At 42.0% G+C, this 22,406-nt stretch overlaps 1 protein-coding gene across 2 annotated transcripts in view; it reads left to right on the forward strand.

The window, feature by feature from the left end:
• Window positions 1-22,406, forward strand: part of asap1a (ArfGAP with SH3 domain, ankyrin repeat and PH domain 1a) — a 191,057-nt gene that overhangs the window by 148,128 nt on the left and 20,523 nt on the right. For both annotated transcript variants that reach the window (XM_082960687.1, XM_082960688.1), the window contains 7 exons: window positions 4,745-4,878; window positions 6,435-6,526; window positions 12,001-12,181; window positions 17,494-17,579; window positions 17,760-17,875; window positions 18,404-18,471; window positions 22,255-22,362. In XM_082960687.1, the coding sequence (XP_082816813.1) occupies window positions 4,745-4,878; window positions 6,435-6,526; window positions 12,001-12,181; window positions 17,494-17,579; window positions 17,760-17,875; window positions 18,404-18,471; window positions 22,255-22,362 (785 nt within the window). The remainder of the gene's footprint in view (window positions 1-4,744; window positions 4,879-6,434; window positions 6,527-12,000; window positions 12,182-17,493; window positions 17,580-17,759; window positions 17,876-18,403; window positions 18,472-22,254; window positions 22,363-22,406) is intronic.

Genomic DNA, 22,406 nt, shown 5'->3' on the forward strand with positions numbered 1-22,406 from the left:
TTCTCGTGTGTAGTGACCTGCGACATATGCCCAGTTTCCTGAAACAGGTCACATTTAAACAACTGTATTAGCATGAGAAGCAAAAAACATATTTTACTTACTGATCTAAAAGTGGATATTTTCCTTCCAAAATGTTTATTCCGCTCTAGAATCAAAACTGTGCTCACTCGGAGTCCTCATCCATTCGTTCTGTGTCACTCTCCTGGTCAATTTCTGCAATAATCTCATCCAAATTCGTATACTTGGACTTCTATTTAGCATTTCCACTCTTAGTAGCCATGTTTAACTTTTTCAGTTTAAAAAAAAGTTTGTAGAAGAGAACGAACCGCTGTGTAACGTAAAGTACTGTGCGTTCTGTTTGCTTTCATTCCTAGAATGAACACTGTTGCGCACAGCTCTAGCATGATGGCTGTTTGTCGTACAAATGGCATTCACATAATGCTGGAAAGTCCAGCTCATTTGCTATCTAGCTAGCTATGATTCAAAATGATAGGTGGTCATTGGACCAACACACTGTTAACCTCTATGGGACCGGCGGGACGAATTCGTCCCACCTACGTAACAGCCACTGCCAGCCTGTGGCGCGATTTTCAAAATCTTCAAAATCCTATTACTTCAATTTCTCAAACATATGACTATTTTACAGCCATTTAAAGATAAGACTCTCGTTAACCTCTATGGGACCGGCGGGACGAATTCGTCCCACCTACGTAACAGCCACTGCCATCCTGTGGCGCGATTTTCAAAATCTTCAAAATCATATTACTTCAATTTCTCAAACATATGACTATTTTACAGCCATTTAAAGATAAGACTCTCGTTAATCTAACCACACTGTCCGATTTCAAAAAGGCTTTACAACGAAAGCAAAACATTAGATTATGTCAGCAGAGTACCAAGCCAGAAATAATCAGACACCCATTTTTCAAGCCAGCATATAATGTCACCAAAACCCAGAAGACAGCTAAATGCAGCACTCACCTTTGATGATCTTCATCAGATGACAACCCTAGGACATTATGTTATACAATACATGCATGTTTTGTTCAATCAAGTTCATATTTATATCAAAAACCAGCTTTTTACATTAGCATGTGACGTTCAGAACTAGCATACCCCCCGCAAACTTACGGGGAATTCGCTAACATTTTACTAAATTACTCACGATAAACTTTCACAAAAAGCATAACAATTATTTTAAGAATTATAGATACAGACCTCCTCTATGCACTCGATATGTCCGATTTTAAAATAGCTTTTTGGTGAAAGCACATTTTGCAATATTCTAAGTACATAGCCCAGGCATCACGGGCTCGCTATTTAGACACCCGGCAAGTTTAGCACTCACCATAATCATATTTACTATTATAAAAATGTCATTACCTTTTGTTGTCTTCGTCAGAATGCACACCCAGGACGTCTACTTCAATAACAAATGTTGGTTTGGTCCAAAATAATCCATCGTTATATCCGAATAGCGGCGTTTTGTTCGTGCGTTCCAGACACTATCCGAAATAGTAAAGAAGTGTCGCGCGCTTGGCGCAATTCCTGACAATAAAATTCAAAGTATTCCATTGCCGTACGTCGAAGCATGTCAACCGCTGTTTAAAATCAATTTTTACGTCATTTTTCTCGTAGAAAAGCGATAATATTCCGACAGGGAATCTCCTTTTCGGCAAACAGAGGAAAAAATCCCAAAGGCGGGGGCGGTCGGGGTCACGCGCATAAGCTAGTGTCTCTTGATGGGCCACTTGAGAAAGGCGATAATGTGTTTCAGCCTGGGGCTGGAATGACGACATTCTCTTTTTTCCCGGGCTCTGAGAGCCTATGGAAGACGTGGGAAGTGTCACGTTAGAGCAGAGATCCTTAGTAAATGATAGAGATGGCAAAGAAGTTCCAGAAATGGTCAGACAGGCCACTTCCTGTAAAGGAATCTCTCAGGTTTTGACCTGCCATTTGAGTTCTGTTATACTCACAGACACCATTCAAACAGTTTTAGAAAATTTAGGGTGTTTTCTATCCATATGTAATAAGTATATGCATATTCTAGTTACTGAGTAGGAGTGGTAACCAGATTAAATCGGGTATGTTTTTTATCCAGCCGTGTCAATGCTGCCCCCTAGCCCTAACAGGTTAATCAAGTGAACACCACTCGTCTCATTGGTGCATAATGATGGCTGACCTTCATGGGCTAATTGACGTGTTGTGTAGCCAATACGTAATGTAAAATGACGAAACACGTTTGGTTGAGTGTCTGAGGATTGCACAGAAACTGAACTTGACTGGGTTAAGCAACGTTTTGCCAAAAGAGTTGGAATCCATGCACAACTTTGTATACAACATGGATCGTGTTACGATATAAACATGTATTTTATCAAACAAAACTATGCTGCATTTTATCTCTGGGACCCTCAGGATGACAAAATAGAGCAAGATTACTGAATGTAAGTAAAGTATTTACAGACAAAAGTGAATGTATCAAACTAGTTGCCTTGATAAGTGTTTTGTTGTTGTGCACTATCCTCAAACTTCTAGCATGGTATTTCTTCACTGTAAATTGGACATTGCAGATTAACAGTCATTTTAGCTTTCTGACAATATAAAACATGTCTATGTCCCGGAAAGTTGTCTGTTATTTACAACGCCATTCTAGTCACATATTGAGCAGCAATTGTCCCAATTTCAAGATATTGATCATGTAGAGGTTATTAATATGAAGGGAAGGGGATACCTAGTCAGTTGCACAACTGAATGCATTTAACCGAAATGTGTCTTCTGCATTTAAGCCCTCTGAATCAGAGAGGTGCAGGGGGGCTGCCTTAATCAACGTCATCGGCACCCAGGGAGCAGTTGTTGTTGGGGGTTAACTGCCTTGCTCAAGGGCACCTTGCTGGCAAGGGGATTCGAACCAGCGACCTTTCGGGTACTGGCCCAATGCTCTTAACTGCTAAACTACCTTCCTATCCCTTAATAATCCAAATCTGTTGGTAATCTGAAGTCTGAATCACTTTGGACCTCCTGTTATCCACTTCCTGTGTTAGAGGATTCTCCCACCTCACTAGTATCAGGGCAGATCCTATGCTCTGGCTACTTGTGTATTCTGTAAATGCAGAAGAAATGATGCAGTTCTACACTATTCCCCTCTCCCTTTCTCCCCCTCTTTCACTCCTTGTGTATCTGCCCCATTCCTTCTCTCTGCTCCCCCTCTCCTTCCTTGTCTCTTCTCCCCCTCTCCTTCCTTGTCTCTGCTCCCCCTCTTTCCTTCTCTCTCCCTCTCTCACCCTGTTTTTTCTCTTTTTCTTCTCTCTCTTTGTTCTCATTAAACAACCACCCAATATTTGCATGGCTTTTCAAATGCATTTATTTAAAGGGTGCTATCTGCTTCCAGCGTCTTTCGTATTGCAATGTTTTTAGAGTACTGATAAAACAATAGACCCAATGAATTCATTCTTCAAATGCTGAACAATTTGGTTTGTTATTTATATCTAGTGTAATTGTGTCTTAAATCCCTACGTAAACCTTTGATTGTTTTTGTGTTGTCAATTTACTAAAGTGGTACGTTTACATGCACACAATACAATTATTGTGAATACTGAGATTAATATAATAGTTTGATACATTTTTTTACATGCTTTGCAAGAAGAACAATTTCCCATAGCCTGAAATCAGGCTACCTGATGGGACTTTGATAAATGCAGAAAAGTCCCCAACCAAAATAAATGTTCCAAAGCAGGGACTTGTTCTTTTTGGGAAGCCAGTTTGATTCTGAGTTTGGACATGTAAAGTTTGTTTGTGAAAACTATACTTCACTCGTGCATAAGAGGGAGGCTTGCGTTGCTAGCACATGGCACAGATCAAATACACTGCTGGAACTTAAGCTGTTTACATGTCCTAATAATTAGAAAGATTGCAAAATAATACAGGCATTTTAATCAACGTATAGTTACTTCGATTATGACCTTACATCGATTAAGATAAGCAGAGTAAGGTGTTTGTATGACTAATGCCATACGCGGCCTACTGCAATAATCAGTTTAATATTGAATTATTAGTGTGCATGTAAACATAATCAATGTTTATTCAGTTTTTAAGGGCATTGACTCAGCTTGGTGTTAAGCCTAGAGCATCTTTGTATATAATGCAACTGCATGCATTGGCTTTGATGAATGACTTTCATTTTTATTTTATTTGAACCTTTATTTAACTAGCCAAGTCAGTTAAGAACAAATTCTTATTTACAATGACGGCCTACCCCGGCCAAACCGGGTGCGCCGCCCTATGGGACTCCCAATCACGGACGGTTGTGATACAGCCTGGAATCGAACCAGAGTCTGTAGTGACCCTCTAGCATTGAGATGCAGTGCCTTAGACCACACGCCACTCGGGAGCCCAACATTTGATAACCCTGGTCTCTGTACTGTTTGGCTCTAATGTACCTTATAAGCAGCTCCTCAATCAATCAGACTGACAGACAGACAGTTGTCTGAATGTTTAAAGCTCCATCAACTTCTGTTGTCTTATTGTTTAGGAAATTCCAATCCTCTTTTGTATTTTTTTGTATTATTGATAAAGAGAGCGATAGAATTGAATGAGAGGGGTCAGAGCGAAGGGAGTATACAGCGGTGGTACCAGGATTCGATCCCATGCACACAGGGTAAAATATATAGTGTGTGCTGAAGGTGGAAACATACCCGCTAGACTTGCCCCAGACACTGTTGTCATCTGTTCTCTGTTCTCTTTGCAGAGCCAAAATGGCTGTCTACTAATCTTGGCATCCTGACATGTATCGAGTGCTCTGGGATCCACAGGGAGATGGGTGTCCACATCTCCCGCATCCAGTCCATGGAGCTAGACAAACTGGGGAGCTCCGAACTCTTGGTATGTTGACACATTCACTGAGTGTACAAAACATTATGAATACCTGCTCTTTCCATGACATAGACTGACCAGGTGAATCCAGTTGAAAGCTATGAGCCCTTATTGATGTCTCTTGTAAAATCCACTTCAATCAGTGTAGATGAATTAATTGTCCATGCCCCACTGAATTGAGGCTGTTCTGAGGGCAGAAGGGGTTGCAAATCAATATTAGGAAGGTGTTCTTAATGTTTTGTACACTCAGTGTACATGTAGAATTATAATGGACCTATATAATTTTTGAAAGAACTGCCCCTCTTTCCGGCCCGTAAATTCATTTTGACAAACAAATTGTGTGGCCCTGGACCCACCTGTAGCACGCGCTCCAGCAGGTATATTTCACTGGTCATCCTCAAAGCCAATTCCTCCTTTGGCCGCCTTCCAGTTCTCTGCTGCCAATGACTGGAACGAATTGCAAAAATAAGTAAAGCTGTAGACTCATATCTCCTTCACTAACTTTAAGCACCAGTTGTCAGAGCAGCTCACAGATCACTGCCTTACCTCATTTGCACACACTGTATATGGACTTTTCTATTGTGTTATTGACTGTATGTTTGTTTATTCCATGTGTAATTCTGTGTTGTTTGTGTCACACTGCTTTGCTTTATCTTGGCCAGGTTGCAGTTGTAAATGAGAACTTGTTCTCAACTGGCCTACCTGGTTAAATAAAGGTGAAATAAAATGTAAAAAAAAAAAAGTATGTATGTGTGTGTGTGTGTGTGTGTTTGGGGCAAATCCACCACAACACATCACTGAATAACTTCCTCTTTATTTTCAAGCATGGTGGTGGCTGCATCATGGTATGGGTATGCCTGACATCAGCAAATACTGGGGAGTTTTTCAGCATAAAAATAAATGGAATATAGCTAAGCACAGGCAAAATCTTTGAAGATAACCTGCTTTAGTCTGCTTTACACCAGGGACTGGGAGAAGAATTCACCTTTCAGCAGGACAATAACCTAAAACACAAGGCCAAATCTACACTGGAGTTGCTTACCAAGAAGACTGTGAATGTTCCTGAGTGGCCAAGCTACAGTTTTGACTTAAATATGTTTGAAAATCTGTGGCAAACTTAAAAAATGCTGTCTAGTCATGATCCCCAACATCTTGACAGAGCTTGATGAATTTTGAAAAGAATAATGGTCAAATATTGTACAATCCAACCCAGAAAGACTCACATCTGTAATCGATGCCAAAGGTGTTTCTAACATGTATTGACTCAGGGAGCTGAATACTTATGCAAAGACTATTTTAGCTATTGCATTTTTATTAATCTTAAAAAATAATAATCTTCCACTTTGACAGTACAGAGTAATTTGACTAGCTGGTGATAAAAAATGAAAAATCAATCAAAATCAATTTTAATCCCACCTTGTAACACAATAAAAGGCGAAGAAATACAAAGGGTCTGAAATACCTTTGAAAGGCACAGTATATGGTATGTTTAACTACTAAACTTTGTCTGTTTCCTAGGCAGTTTACATGTCATTCAACCCACCTGTTCTGCTCTCTCTCCTCAGCTGGCTAAGAACATAGGGAACAGTAGTTTCAATCGCATCATGGAACGCAATATGCCATGTCCCTCGCCAAAGCCCACCCCATCAAGTGACATGTGAGTGTTATTGAATTAACATCAGTCAATTTAAATCAATGTGAATCTAGCCCTTTAATCTTTTCAACCCCTCTGAAATCTAAAATGGTTGTCATCATAGCAGGTTGTGAATATATGTGTCCGTGTGTCCGGGGGTGAAAGTAAATGTAATTACTTGTCGGTACAGGACCTCCTATCTGGAGGGGCATAATTAATAAAGATATGTCTTTTAAAATGTATTACCTTTTATGTGGCATCCCGGTAAGTAGAACCAGTGATAATGTTTAATCTGATTTTCAAATAAATCACCATAGTAGCTAACGTCATAGTCAACATATCTCAAATCAAATTGTATTTGTCACATGCGCCAAATACAACAAGTGTAGACTTTAAAGTGAAATGCTTACTTACGAGCCAATTACCAACAATGCAGTTAAAAAGTAAGAAAATTAACAATTAGATCAAAATAAAATAGTAACACAATAAAATAACAATAACGAGGCTATATACAAGGAGTACTGGCACTGAGTCAGTGTACTGGGGTATGAGGCAGTTGGGTTTATTGATTGAGGTAATATGTACATGTAGGTTTGGTTAGGTGATTGATTGAGGTAATATGTACATGTAGGTTTGGTTAGGTGATTGATTGAAGTGCTATGTACATGTAGGTAGGGAGTGAAAAACAAAACATCCGGGTAGCTGTATAATTCACTGTTCAGCAGTCGTATGGCTTTGGGGTAGAAGCTGTTCAGGAGCATTTTGGTCCCAGACTTGGCAGTCCGGTACTGCTTGCCTTGTGGTAGCAAAGGGAACAGACTGTGAGTCTTTGACTTTGAGTCTTTGGCTGGAGTCTTTTCAGGGCCTTCCTCTGACACCATCTGGCATAGAGGTCATGGATGACAGGGAGCTCGGCCCCTGTGATGTACTGGGCCGAACGCACTACCCTCTGTAGTGCCTTGCGGTCACAGGCCGAGCAGTTGCTCGGCTGCATGTTGCAGCCAGTCATGATGCTCTCTATGGTGCCGCTGTAGAACATTTTGAGGATCTGAAGACCTATGCCAAATTTTTTCAGCCTCGTGAGGGGGAAGAAGCGTTGTCGTGCCCTTTTCACGACTGTGTTGGTGTGCTTGGACCATGATGGGTCCTTAGTGATGTGGAAACCGAGGTACTTGAGGCTCTCGACCATATCCACCACAGCCCGTCGATGTGCATGGGGGCGTGCTCGGCCCTCCGTTTCCTGTAGTCCACTATCGGCTCTTTTGTCTTGCTGACGTTGAGAGAGTGGTTGTTGTCCTGGCACCACACTGCCAGGTCTCTGACCTCCTCCCTGTAGGCTGTCTCATCGTTGTCAGTAATCAGGCCTACAACGTCATGTCGTCAGCTAACTGAATGATGGTGTTGGACTCATGTGCGGCCACACAGTTGAGGGTGACCAGGGAGTACAGGAGGGGGCTAAGCATGCACCCCTGAGGGGCCCCCGTGTTGAGGGTCAACGTGGCGGATGTGTTGTTCCCTACCCTCACCATTTAGGGGTGTCCCATCAGAATGTCCAGGATCCAGTTGCAGAGGGAGGTGTTTTGTCCCAGAGTCCTTAGCTTAGTGATGAGCTTCGTGGGCACTATGGTGTTGAACGCTGAGCTGTAGTCAATGTACAGCATTCTCACATAGGTGTTCCTTTTGTCCAGGTGGGAAAGGGCAGTGTGGAGTGCAATAGAGATTGCGTCATCTGTGGAGGCATTTCCAAATTGGAATGGGTCCAGGGTTTCTGGGATGATGGTGTTGATGTGAGCCATGACCAACCTTTCAAAGCATTTCATGGCTACAGATCTGAGTGCTACAGGGCGTAGGCGTAGTCATTTAGACAGGTTACCTTGGCGTTCTTGGGCACGGGGACTATGGTGGTCTGCTTGAAACATGTAGGTATTACATTTTATTTGTATTTATTTAACCCTCAATTTACCAGGTTAGTTGACTGAGACATTTTAATTTACAACAACTACCTGGGGAATAGCTACAGAGAAGAGCAAGCGGATGAATGAGCCAATTGGATGCTCGAGGTGATTAGGTGGCCATGATCGTATGAGGGCCAGATTGGGAATTTAGCCAGGACACCGGGGTTAACACTCCTACTCTTACGATAAGTGCCATGGTATCTTTAGTGACCACCCGTTTAATGTCCCATCTGAAAGACGGCACCCTACACAAGACCATGTCCCCAATCACTGCCCTGGGGCATTGGGACATTTTTTTAGGCCAGAGGAAAAGGTGCAGCCTCTGGTCTCCTATCCAGGGACTGACCAGAACCAACCCTGCTTAGCTTCAGAGGCAAGCCAGCAGTGGGATGCAGGGTGGTATGCTGCTGGTCAAACTGGATGAAGGTTGAAAATGTCAGTGAAGACACTTACCAGCTGGTCAGCTCATGCTCTAAGTACGCGTCCTGGTAATTCGTCTGGCCCTGCGACCTTGTGAATGTTAACCTGTTTGAAAGTCTTACTCATATCGGCTACGGAACAATTGGTGCTTTCATGCATGGTTCAGTGACGCTTGCCTTGAACCAAGCATTGAAGGCATTTAGCTTGTCTGGTAGGCTCGCGTCACTGGGCAGCTTGCGGCTGGTATTCCGTTAGTAAATCATCATAGTTTGCAAGCCCTGCCACATCGAATGAGTGTCAGAGCTGGTGTAGTAGGATTCGATCTTAGTGCTGTATTGACACTTGGCCTGTTTGATTGTTCGTATGCAGGCGTAGTGGGACTTCTTATAAGCATCCAAATTTGTGTCCCGCTCCTTGCCTTTAGATCAGTTCGGATGTTGCCTGTAATCCATAGCTTCTGGTCAGGCTATTTATGTACGGTCACTCTGGGGACTACGTCGTCGATACACTTATTAATGAAGCCGGTGACTGATGTGGTAAACTCCTCAATGCCATAGGATGAATCCCGCAACATATTAAAATCTGTGCTAGCAAAACAGTCCTGCTAGCAAAACAGTCCTGCATCCGCTTCATCGAACCACTTCCATATTGAGCGCATCACTGGTACTTCCTGTTTGAGTTTTTGCTTGTAAGCAGGAATTAAGAGGATGAGGTTATGGTCAGATTTGCCAAATGGAGGATGAGGGACAGCTTTGTATGCATCTCTGTGTAGAGTAGATGTGATTTAGAGTTTTTTCACCTCTAGTTGCACATCAGACATGCTGGTAGAAATGAAGTCAAATGGATTCAGTTTCCCTGCATTAAAATCCCCAGCCACTAGGAGCGCCACATCTGGGTGAGCATTTTCTTGTTTGCTTATGGCCTTATAGAATTGGTTGAGTGCGATCTTAGTGCCAGCATCGGTATGTGGTGGTAAATAGACAGCAATGAATAATACAGATGAGAACTCTCTTGGTCTACACCTTGCCATAAGGTACTCTACCTCAGGCGAGCAAATACCACTAGACTTCTTTAATATTAGACATCATGCACCAGCTGTTATTGACAAATAGACACACACCCCTACCCTTCCTCTTACCAGACGTAGCTTCTGCATTTTCTTGTTTGCTTATGGCCTGGTGGTAAATAGACAGCTCCAAAAAAAATATAGATAAACTCTTAAACTCTTTTGGTAAATAGTGTGGTCTACAACTTATCATGAGGTATTCTAACTCAGACGAGCAGAACCTTGAGACTTCCTTTATATTAGAGACTGCGCACCAACTGTTTTTGACAAAGAGACACACCCCCCCTTCCGTCAGCTTACTGGACACAGCTGTTTAGATTAGATTTAGATTTATATTTTCCATGTAAGTTTATGGAAGGGGGTGGGAACCATGAGCCTCCTAGGTTTTGTATTGAAGTCAATGTAGCTAGAGGAGAACGGAAGCTAGGTGTCCTCCGGCTACACCAGAGAGAGCTGTTGAGGCTACTATAGACCTTAATTTCAAAACAGTGTGCTTTAATAAGTTATATGAATATATTTAGTATAGTCTTGTCTAAAAATTATAACATTTTTTAATGTTTCACTATAAAGAAAAATGAAATTCACTCAGTAGGATGGTCCTCCTCTGAGGATCCTCCACTGCTGCACACGTTCATCCACTCTAAATTAATTCCAGCATCCAACAGCACATCAGCCATTTGATGGATCGAAAAATACTTGTGCAAGAAAAACACCGGAAAGTGTAATAATATTTGGCAATTGAGACATTTGTAACCTGGACAGGAGCGGCAGAAATATCTTTTGACAGGGGGTACAAAAAAAGTTATTTTTAAGTTTCATTTAGATATTTTTCTGCTTATAATTTCTGAAATTTGGTAGGCTATTTGTTAGTCAACTTGTCTATTATTAGATAGGCGACATACAGCTTCTCTTCTGTCATTACTTGACGCTCAAGAAAACTAAAATAAGGCTTTCCTCACCAGAATGGCATACATTTATAGAATGAATGCATCATCAACAATCTAGTTGACATCTGTAAAGTTTTCTCTTTCATTTCTGCTTCTCTCGCAGAGCAACGATGTCCAAGTCTAGAACCAACAGGACCTTGAACAGCTTCTACCCTGAAACCATAAGACTGCTAAATAGTTAGTTAAGTAGCTAACCAAATAGCTACCCGGACTATCTGCATTGACCTTTTTTTGCACTAACTTTTTTGAGTCATCACATACGGTGCTGCTACTGTTTATTTGTCAATTTATTTCATGTTATACTGTATGTACATATCTACATAAATGACCTCATATTCCTGGTCATCGACTCGGTACTGGTACCTCTTGTGTATAGCCAAGTTATTGTTACTCATTGTGTATCTATTACTTTTATTATTATGTTTTATCTTTCTATTATTTCTCTATTTTCTCTCTCTGCATTGTTAGAAGGTCCCGTAATTAAGCATTTCACTGTTAGTCTACAACTGTTGTTTACGAAGCATGTGACGAATAACATTAGATTTGATTTAGGGACCAGGGAGATTTTCTGTGCAAAATTTAAAATTACAACAGTTAAACTGGTTTTAAGGAAATTAAAATCTGTCAAAACGATCCAACATGTTTCTGATAGTATTTCAGTTAATTTGGATGCATATTTTATTTGGTTGAATGTAAAATACTGTCAGTTTTATGTCGCTGAAAAAACAAAACATGTTTATGCTACATAAGACGGTCCTTAAGCTCGCATTCACATTATCTCAAGATACTGAAAGAAAGAAATCATATTTCTCCAAGGAGGCCTACAGTCAGTGTCCAGTTACTTTTCCAACTTTTACTGTTCCATCTGAACTTCAAAGGTTCAAACCAGGGAGTGCTGTTATTGTGATAGGCAAATATTTTACCGATACGGTGTACCACCACTAATTACTTTACTCCGTACCTGATAACTTTCACCCCTGACTGTGTCAATAAATATAAATTCTCTCCGTGTGCTGCAAATGAAATGCATTTCTGATACCGGTCTAAGTATTACTTTACTGGCAAACAGATAATTATGATAAGAAACAAACCTTATATTCTCTATGGCAGGACGGTGAGGAAGGAGTACATCAACGCTAAATACGTGGACCACAAATTTGCCCACCAGACTGGCAAAGCCACAGTTCCAGGCAAGCTGTCGGAGGCGGTGCACTCCCGAGATCTGCTGTTACTTATCCAGATTTATGCCGAGGGGGCAGAGCTTATGGAGCCCCTGCCCGAAGCAGGAAAAGTAAGGGTAGCTGTGTTCATTTTATTCTTAAATGGCATATGAACTGAAGTGCACGAGTCAGAAAACAATTCTGAAAGCTTCAAGTGGGACACAATTCCAAAACAATTTGGCACCACTGGACGAAGACGTGGTTATGAAACTGGTGTTATTTGATATATTTTTATTTATGTATATTTTATTTAAAGTACCAGTCAAAAGTTTGGACACACCTACTCATTTTCTTTATTTTTACTATTTTCTACATTGTAGAATGATAGTGAAGACATCAAAACTATGAAATAACATACATGGAATCATGTAGAACCAAAAAAGTGTTGAACATATCAAAATATATTTTATATTTGACATTCTTCAAAGTAGCCACCCTTTGCCTTCATGAGAGCTTTGCACACTCTTGGCATTCTCTCAACCAGCTTCATGAGGTAATCACCTGGAATGCATTTCAATTAACAGGTGTGCCTTGATAAAACTTAATTTGTGGAATTTCTTTCCTGCTTAATGCGTTTGAGACAATCTGTTGTGTTGTGACAAGGTAGAGGTGGTATACAAGTTTTGGTAATAGACCAATTACATATTAAGGCAAGAACAGCGGAAATAAGCAAAGAGAAACGACAGTCCATCATTCATTTTTAATTTTCCAATATTTCCTCTTTGCTCTCCGACTCGTCCCTCGGCCTCGCCGACCAACCCATGTGCCCCCCCCAAAAAATATTTTGAGGTTGCTTCTTGGGCTTGTGTCGTGGCCACGAACCCTGTCGCTGTCCTTCCTTCACCGCTTGTGTCTCCCGCCATGGAAGGCGATCCTGTCCTGCCTGGATTTCCTCCCAAGTCCAGGATCCCTTTCCATCTAATATCTCCTCCCAAGTCCAGTATGTCCCCCACTCCAGGTCACGCTGCTTGGTCCTTTGGTGGTGGGAGATTCTGTCACGTTTATTGTACAATGGAGGTAAGGCGCAGCGTGTTTATCGTTCCACATTTTATTTTAACTATGAAACTATGCAAAACATACTAATAAAAACAAAACAACAAACTGTGACGAAGAGGTGCAACATACACTAACTTAAAATAATCTCCCACAAACCCAGGTGGGAAAAACATCTACTTAAATATGATCCCCAATTAGAGACAACGATGACCTGTAATTGGAGATCATCCCAAAAATCCCAACATAGAAAAACAGAAACTAGAACATAACAACATAGAACATTTAAACTAGACAAGGCCCCGTCACGCCCTGACATACTCTACCATAGAAAATAAAAGCTTCTATGGTCAGGACGTGACACAGACACATCTCAACATCAACTGTTCAGAGGAGACTGCGTGAATCAGTTCTTCATGGTCGAATTGCTGCAAAGAAACCACTACTAAAGAATACCAATAAGAAAAAGAGACTTGCTTGGGCCAAGAAACACGAGCAATGGACATAAGACCGGTGGAAATCTGTCCTTTGGTCTTATCAGTCAAAATTTGAGATTTTTGGTTCCAACCGCCGTGTCTTTGTGAGCTGCAGAGTAGGTGAACGGATGATCTCCGCATGGAGGATGAGGTGTGGGGGTGCATTGCTGGTGATGCTGTCAGTGATTTCTTTCGAAATCAAGGCACACTTAACCAGCATGGCTACCACAGCATTCTGCAGCGATACGCCATCCCATCTGGTTTGTGTTTTGTTTTATTTTTCAAGAGGGCAATGACCCAAAAGCAACCTCCAGGCTGTGTAAAGGCTATTTGACCAAGGAGGAGAGTGATGGAGTGCTGCATCAGATGATCTGGCCTCCACTATCACCGGACCTCAACCCAATTGAGATGGTTTGGGATAAGTTGGACCGCAGAGTGAAGGAAATGCAGCCAACAAGTGCTCAGCATATGTGGGAACTCAAGACTTTTGGAAAAGCATTCCAGATGAAGCTGATTGAGAGAGACAAGATGGCACCGACAGAGATGGTTGCCTCGCTACAAGGAAACAATCCAGTATTTAGTTTTTTTATGTAATATTTCTTACATTGTTAGCCCAGAAAATCTTAAAAGTTATTACATTCAGCCGGGAAGAACTGTTGGATATAAGTGCGACGTCAACTTACCAACATTACGACCAGGAATACGACTTTCCCGAAGCGGATCCTCTGTTTGGACCACCACCCATTACAATGGACCTAATCCCAGAAGTCGACCCAACGACACTGCAGAAGGGGCAGACGGAGCGGCCTTCTGGTCAGGCTCCATAGACGTGCACATTGCCCACCGCTCCCGAGTATACTACTCGTCAATGTCCAGTCTATTGAAAACAAGGTAGACAGAATTCAAGCAAGGGTTGCCTTCCAGAGAGACATCAGAGATTGTAACATTCTCTGTTTCACGGAAACATGGCTCTCTCGGGATACGTTGTCAGAGTCTGTGCAGCCACCGGGCTTCTTCATGCGTTGCGCCGACAGAGATAAACACCTATCTGGGAAGAAGGTTCTCGTCAGTTATCGTCACAGCTGTGTATATTCCCCCTCAAGCAGGCACCACAACGACCCTTAAGGAACTTCACTGGACTCTAATGTAAACTGGAAACCATATATCCTGAGGCTGCATATATTGTAGCTGGAGATTTTAACAAAGAAAATTTGAGAACAAGGCTACCTAAATTTGATTGCAGCACTCGCATGGGCAATACACTCAATCACTGCTACTCTAACTTCTGCGACGCATACAAGGCCCTCCCTTAACCTCCCTTCCGCAAATCCGACCACGACTCCATCTTGCGCCTACCGTCCCATAGGCAGAAGCTCAAACAGGATGTACCAGTGATGAGAACCATTCAACGCTGGTCCGACCAATCGGAAGCCACGCTCCAAGATTGTTTTGATCACACGGACTGGAATATGTTCCGGTCAGCCTCAGAGAATAACATCGATCTATATGCTGACTCGGTGAGTGAGTTTATAAGGAAGTGCATTGGAGATGTTGTACCCACTGTGACTATTAAAACCTAACCTAACCTGAACCGTGGAGGGATAGCGGCATTCGCTCAAAACTGAAAGCGCGAACCATCGCATTTAACCATGGCAAGGTGACTGGGAATATGGCCGAATATAAACAGTGTAGTTATTCCCTCCGCAAGGCAATCAAACAAGTGAAATGTCGGTATAGGGACAAAGTGGAGTCGCAATTCAACGTCTCAGACACAAGACGTATGTGGCAGGGTCTATAGGAAATCACGAACTACAGAAAGAAAACCAGCCATGTTATGGACACCGACATCTTGCTTCCAGACAAACTAAACACCTTCTTTGCCCGCTTTGAGGATAACAGTGCCACCGTCGCGGCCCGCTAACAAGGACTGCGGCCTCCCCTCTCCTTCTCCGTGGCTGATGTGAGTAAGACATTTAAACGTGTTAACCCTCGCAAGGCTGCTGGCCCAGACGGCATCACTAGCCGCATCCTAGGAGCATGCGCAGACCAGTTGGCTGGAGTGTTTATGGACATATTCAATCACTCCCTATCCCGTCTGCTGTCCCCACATGCTTCAAGATCGCTACCATTGTTGCTGTACCCAAGAAGGCAAAGACATACTAATGAACTAAATGACTACCGTCCGGTAGCACCCACTTCTGTCGTCATGAAGTGCTTTGAGAGACTAGTCAAGGATCATATCACCTCCACCTTACCTGCCACCCTAGACCCACTTCAGTTTGCTTACCGCCCCAACAGGTCCACAGTCGAGGCAATCGCCTGCACACTGCCCTATCCCATCAGGACAAGAGGAATACCTATGTAAGAATGCTGTTCATTGACTACAGCTCAGCATTCAACACCATAGTACCCTCCAAGCTCATCATTAAACTGGAGGCCCTGAGTCTCAACCCTGCCCTGTGCAATTGGGTCCTGGACTTTCTGATGGGCCGCCTCCAGGTGGTGAAGGTGGGAAACAACGTCTCCACTTTGCTGACCCTCAACACTGGGGCTTCACAAGGGTGCATGCGCAGCCCCCTCCTGTACTCCCTGTTCACCCATGACTGCGTGGCCATGCACACCTCCAACTCAAGCATCAAGTTTGGAGACAACACAACAGTAGTGGGCTTGATTACCAACAATGACGAGACAGCCTACAGGGAGGAGGTTAGGGCCCTCAGAGTGTGGTGTCAGGATAACAACCTCTCACTCAACATCAACAAAACAAAGGAGATGATCGTGGACATCGGGAAACAGCAGAGGGAACACCCCCCCATCCACATCGAAGGGACAGTAGTGGAGAAGGTGGAAAGTTTTAAGTTCCTCGGCGTGCACGTCACAGACAAACTGAAATGGTCCACCCACACAGACAGTGTGGTGAAGAAGGCGCAACAGCGCCTCTTAAACCTCAGGAGGCTGAAAAAACCTGACAAACTTTTACAGATGCACAATCGACCGCAAGGCTCTCCAGACGGTGGTGTGGTCTACACAACGCATCACCGAGTTCAAACTAACTGCCCTCCTAGACTCCTACAGCACCCGATGTCACAGGAAGGCCATAAAGATCACCAAGGACAACAACCACCCTGTTCACACTGCTACCATCCAGAAGGCGAGGTCAGTACAGGTGCATCAAAGCTGGGACTGAGAGACCGAAAAACAGCTTCTATCTCAAGGCCATCAGACTGCTAAACAGCAGTCACTTACTCAGAGAGGCTGCTGCCTACATAGAGACTCATATCACTGGCCACATTAATAAATGGACCACTAGTCACTTTAAACAATGCCACTTTAACATATCTTACATTACCGATCTCATATGTATATACTGTACCTTATACCATCTATTGCACGATGCCTATACGGCTCATCCATGTGTTTATATGTACATATTCTTATACCTCCCTTTAGATTTGTGTGTATTAGGTAGTTGGTGGGTAATTGTTAGATTACTTGTAAGATATTACTGCACTGACGGAACTAGAAGCACAAGCATTTCACTACACTCGCATTAACATCTGCTAATCATGTATATGTGGCCAATAAAATTTGATTTGAGAATGCCAAGAGTGTGCAAAGCTGTCAAGGCAAAAGGTGGCTACTTTGAAGAATCTCAAATATATAATATATTTTGATATGTTTAACACTTTATTGGTTACTACATGATTCCATATGTGTTATTGCATAGTTTTGATGTCTTCACTATTATTCTATAATGTTGAAAATAGTAAAAATAAAGAAAAACCCATGAATGAGTAGGTGTGTCCAAACTTTTGACTGGTATTGTAGTTGAAACCCATTGAGATCAAAATGCTGTATGCCAGTGATACCAGTATACAAATGTCGAAATTAATACACAGACTCGTTCTCAACAGGAGCCCGGTGAGACTGCCCTCCACTACTCTGTGAGGACTGCTGACCAGACCTCCCTGCATCTAGTGGACTTTCTGGTGCAAAACAGGTATATGACAGTAGTGTTCCGGCAGAGGGAACTCAATCACACATTTAAAGTTGGAACTTATAACCAACACATTTACTAAATACTTGTTAATGACTTTCTAATGATTATCTTAACCCTTTTATTCTTTGTATATCTGTCACTAGAATTTGACTATCAGTCTCTCTCACTCTCCACCCCCAGTGGTAATCTAGACAGGCAGACGGAGAATGGAAACACTGCACTACACTACTGCTGTCTGTACGAAAAACAAGAATGTTTGAAACTGCTACTGCGGGGCAAACCAGCCATCGACATCGGTGTGTGCAAACTCTCGGATTGTCCCCATCGGACTTGTCGTCTCATTGCATGTTTTTAATATTAGATTTCAAATGACTGAAATATGTGAGGCAAACCAAGGTGTTTTGTTAGAGGTTGGAGAGAGAGAGAGACATGATTTGTTTGTTCTGGATAGCTATGAAATACATTTGTATGTCAACTACTTTACAAGTATTTTTTTTCTTCAGAAATATAGCAAATAGTTTAGGAAAAGTAACTACTGTAATTGTAAAAAGCAGTCAAGTCATTATCTGCCCCTTTATCACAGTATTTAACAATTCTTCAAATTCCAGATATTTTCCACTAACCATTTTTACAAGTATTTATCCTAGGTCTGGTGTTGTTTTTCTAAAACCATAATTGGATTTATGTTGATGCATGTAATTTCAATTCAATTCATTACAACTTAATTTATCCCCTTGGGGCCATATAAGAAAGCCATAGTCAAATTACAAATCACGTCATGAGGCTCCGCACTTATGGTGACCACTGGCTACTTGTTCTTTCAGCCAATCAAAGTGGAGAGACTGCTCTGGACATTGCAAGAAGGTTGCGAGATACCCAGTGCGAGGAACCAGTGAGTATCAACCTTCTAGGCATCAATATCTAGAAGGCTGGATTATTTCCGGCAAAACTTTAAACTGTTTTAGAGACTGTCAGACATGATCTGTTAGTGCTCCAGTTCTCCCTGTCATAACTAGCAACAGAGGACAAGGAAAGCATGCTATGTCCCGTAGAAGTGCGGACAATGTGAGTACCCTCATGTATGCTTCTTTAACTCCCCTGAATACCTCTGTCAACCTGGCAGCTAGTAGTTGAAATGAACCTCCCACAGTATCACCACATCTAATCACAAAATACAAACATCAAGTGGCATACAGTATGTAGAGTGCTTTCAGAAAGTATTCACACTCCTTGACTTTTTCTACATTTTGTTGTTTACAAATGAAATTAATAAAAAAGTGCTGAAATGTCTTAAGTCAATGTGAGTTGAACAAGTAATTTGGTGTCACTCTAAAGCGGAAAGGTGGAATAAACGAGTCAGGAGTAGGTTTTCTTGATTGAACCCAGTTCTCTATTGAGAGATTTCTGACACTCCAACACAATCAATGAGAATCTCCCAAGGAACAACATGCATCTTCTTCTTTAGATCACACAGGAACACAAGATGATTATCTTTAAACTATATCAACAGTCACAGATTTGTCACCGTCTTCATGGATCTTCTTGGATAGCTCCCCTCTCTTGGTAGCCATTCTACAGAGATAGTTTATCTTCCCCCTTCCTGCTGGTTCCATCCTCTCTCTTATAGGGGAAAGAGAATATGTCATTAGTATGTGCTTAATTGACTCTGGTTACCTTGTCTCACATGCCTTGTTGGGCTACTATCCGTGAGCCCAGCCTGCCCTCTGGTGGTCCTTCCACAATAAGTATTCAACCCCTTTGTTTTGGTAAGCCTAAATAAGTCCAGGAGTAAAAATGTGCTTAACAAGTTACATAATAAGTGTGTGTGCAATAATAGTGTTAACCATGATTTTTGAATGACAACATCATCTCTGTACCCCATACACACAGTACAAGTATCTGTAAGGTTCCTCAGTGAATTTTAAACACAGATTCAACCACAAAGACCAGGGAGGTTTTCCAATGCCTCACAAATAATGACACCTATTGGTAGATGGGTGAGATAACAAAAAAGCAGACATCGAATATCCCTTTGAGCATGGTGAAGTTATTAATTACACTTTGGATGGTGTATCAATTTCACCATGAGGCCAATGGTGACTTCTAAACAGTTACAGAGTTTAATAGCTGTGATATGGGAAAACTGTGCATGGATCAATAACATTGTAGTTACTCCACAACACTAACCTAATTGACAGATTTGAAAAGAAGGAATCCTGTACAGAAGAAAAATATTCCAAAACATACACAACAAGTAACTAATGTAATACTGAAAAATATGTGGCATAGCAATTCACTTTTTGTCCTTTATACAAAGTGTTATGTTTGGGGCAAATCCAATACAACACATTACTGAGTACCACTCTTCATATTTTCAAGCATAGCGGTGGCTGTATCATGTTATGGGTATGCTTGTAATCGTTAAGGACTGGGAAGTTTTTAAGGATTAAAAAGAATCTAAACGGAACTAAGCACAAACAAAATCCTGGAGGAAAACCTGTTTCAGTCGTGCTTCCACCAGAGACTTTGAGATGAATTCACTTTTCAACAGGACAATAACCTAAAACACAATGCCAAATCTACACTGGAGTAGAATGAATGTTTCTGAGTGGCCAAGTTACAGTTTTGATTTTAATCTACTTGAAAATCTATGGTAAGACCTGAAAATGGTTGTCTAGCAATGATCAACAACAGATTTGACAGAGCTTGAATAATTTTGAAAAGAAAAATGGTCAAATGGTGCACAATCCAGGTGTGGAAAGCTGTCAGAGACTTACCCAGAAAGACTCACAGCTGTAATCACTGCCAAAGGGGATTCTATATAGTATTGACTCAGGTGTGTGAATATTTATGTAAATTAGATATTTCTGTATTTAATTTTCAATAAATTTGCAAACATTTCTAAAAACATGTTCTTACTTTCTCATTAAGGGGTATTGTGTGTAGCTGGGTGAGAAAAACATTTATTTCATCCATTTTGAATTCAGTCTGTAAAACAACAAAATGTGGAATTAGTCAAGGGGTATGAATACTTTCTGAAGGTACTGTACTATATGACATGACTAAAGTATTGCATGTCTACCAGTACAACTTTTTCAGTATTGTGGCTAGCTCTCACAATGTAACTAGTCTCATTAATCCAGTCATCCTTTTTGACAATGGTCAGTTCAGACAGGAAACACAATGTATTCATTTAACCATTTATTCGATGTAAATTACAATACATTAGGTCTTGACGTTCAGGGTAGCTCAGTGCCATAGCGATGCTCAACCATTACCATAATAATAAACTACAGGTATAGCTATACCAATCCCCCTGACTGGAATAAAAAGCAGAGCAAAGCAGCTGGAGGCTGGGGTGGTGGTGGTTTAGCAGTAAACAGACAATGCGTAGCAAGAAACAGCATAGTTACAGCAGCAGCATGGGCAGCAAGAAACTCCAGCGCAAAGCTTGCAGTGCAGGAGCAGAGGATGCGTGTGCAGAACTCAACTTAAATAGGCCGCCGTGTTAAGCCAGGAAGTCTTAGCTGTTGATGCAAACACTCTGGTTACCTGTCTGAACTGGCTTTGCTTAATGTAGAAAAGCATGCTAGTGCTCTCAACTATGGGAATTTTTCACACGTTGCACACAACTCTGTTACTGCCTCTTGCCATAATCTTTCCTGTCTGTGATATGATAATGTAATAATATATTATTAATATTGTCACTCTCTGTAACTTAGCCTTTTTCTCCTTGGTTTATCTCATTCTGTCTGTCTGTCTGTCTGTCTGTCTGTCTGTCTGTCTGTCTGTCTGTCTGTCTGTCTGTCTGTCTGTCTGTCTGTCTGTCTGTCTGTCTGTCTGTCTGTCTGTCTGTCTGTCTGTGTCTCCTCTCTCTCTCTCTCTCTCTCTCTCTCTCTCTGTCTCTCTCTCTGTCTCTCTCTCTGTCTCTCTCTCTGTCTCTCTCTCTGTCTCTCTCTCTCTCTCTGTCTCTCTCTCTGTCTCTCTCTCTGTCTCTCTCTGTCTCTCTCTGTCTCTCTCTCTGTCTCTCTCTGTCTCTCTCTCTGTCTCTCTCTCTCTGTCTCTCTCTCTCTGTCTCTCTGTCTCTGTCTCTGTCTCTCTGTCTCTGTCTCTCTCTCTGTCTCTGTCTCTCTCTCTGTCTCTGTCTCTCTCTCTGTCTCTGTCTCTCTCTCTGTCTCTGTCTCTCTGTCTCTGTCTCTCTCTATCTCTGTCTCTCTCTGTCTCTCTCTCTCTGTCTCTGTCTCTCTCTCTCTCTCTGTCTCTCTCTCTCTGTCTCTCTCTCTCTGTCTCTCTCTCTGTCTCTCTCTCTCTGTCTCTCTCTCTCTGTCTCTCTCTCTCTCTCTCTCTCTCTCTCTCTGTCTCTGTCTCTCTCTCTCTGTCTCTCTGTCTCTCTGTCTCTCTCTCTCTCTGTCTCTCTCTCTGTCTCTCTCTCTGTCTCTCTCTCTCTGTCTCTCTCTCTGTCTCTCTCACTCTGTCTCTCTGTCTGTCTCTCTCTGTCTCTCTCTGTCTCTCTCTCTCTGTCTCTCTCTCTGTCTCTCTCTGTCTCTCTCTCTGTCTCTCTCTCTCTCTCTCTCTCTCTCTCTCAATCTGTCTGTCTTTCACTCTCTCTCTCTCAATCTGTCTATGTCTGTCTTTCACTCTCTCTCTATTTATCTATTTCTTTTTCCATCTCTAGCTGATGGAGGCTGCAGAGGGGAAGTTTAACCCTCACGTCCATGTGGAGTATGAGTGGAACCTGCGACTGGAGGAAATAGACGAGAGTGATGATGACCTTGATGATAAGGTACTCCATCATGACTGAATTAATAAAATCATGAATGATTGAAT

The sequence above is a fragment of the Salmo salar genome, chromosome 14 (genome assembly GCF_965601325.2).
Source record: "Salmo salar chromosome 14, fSalSal1, whole genome shotgun sequence".
Classification (NCBI taxonomy): domain Eukaryota; kingdom Metazoa; phylum Chordata; class Actinopteri; order Salmoniformes; family Salmonidae; genus Salmo; species Salmo salar.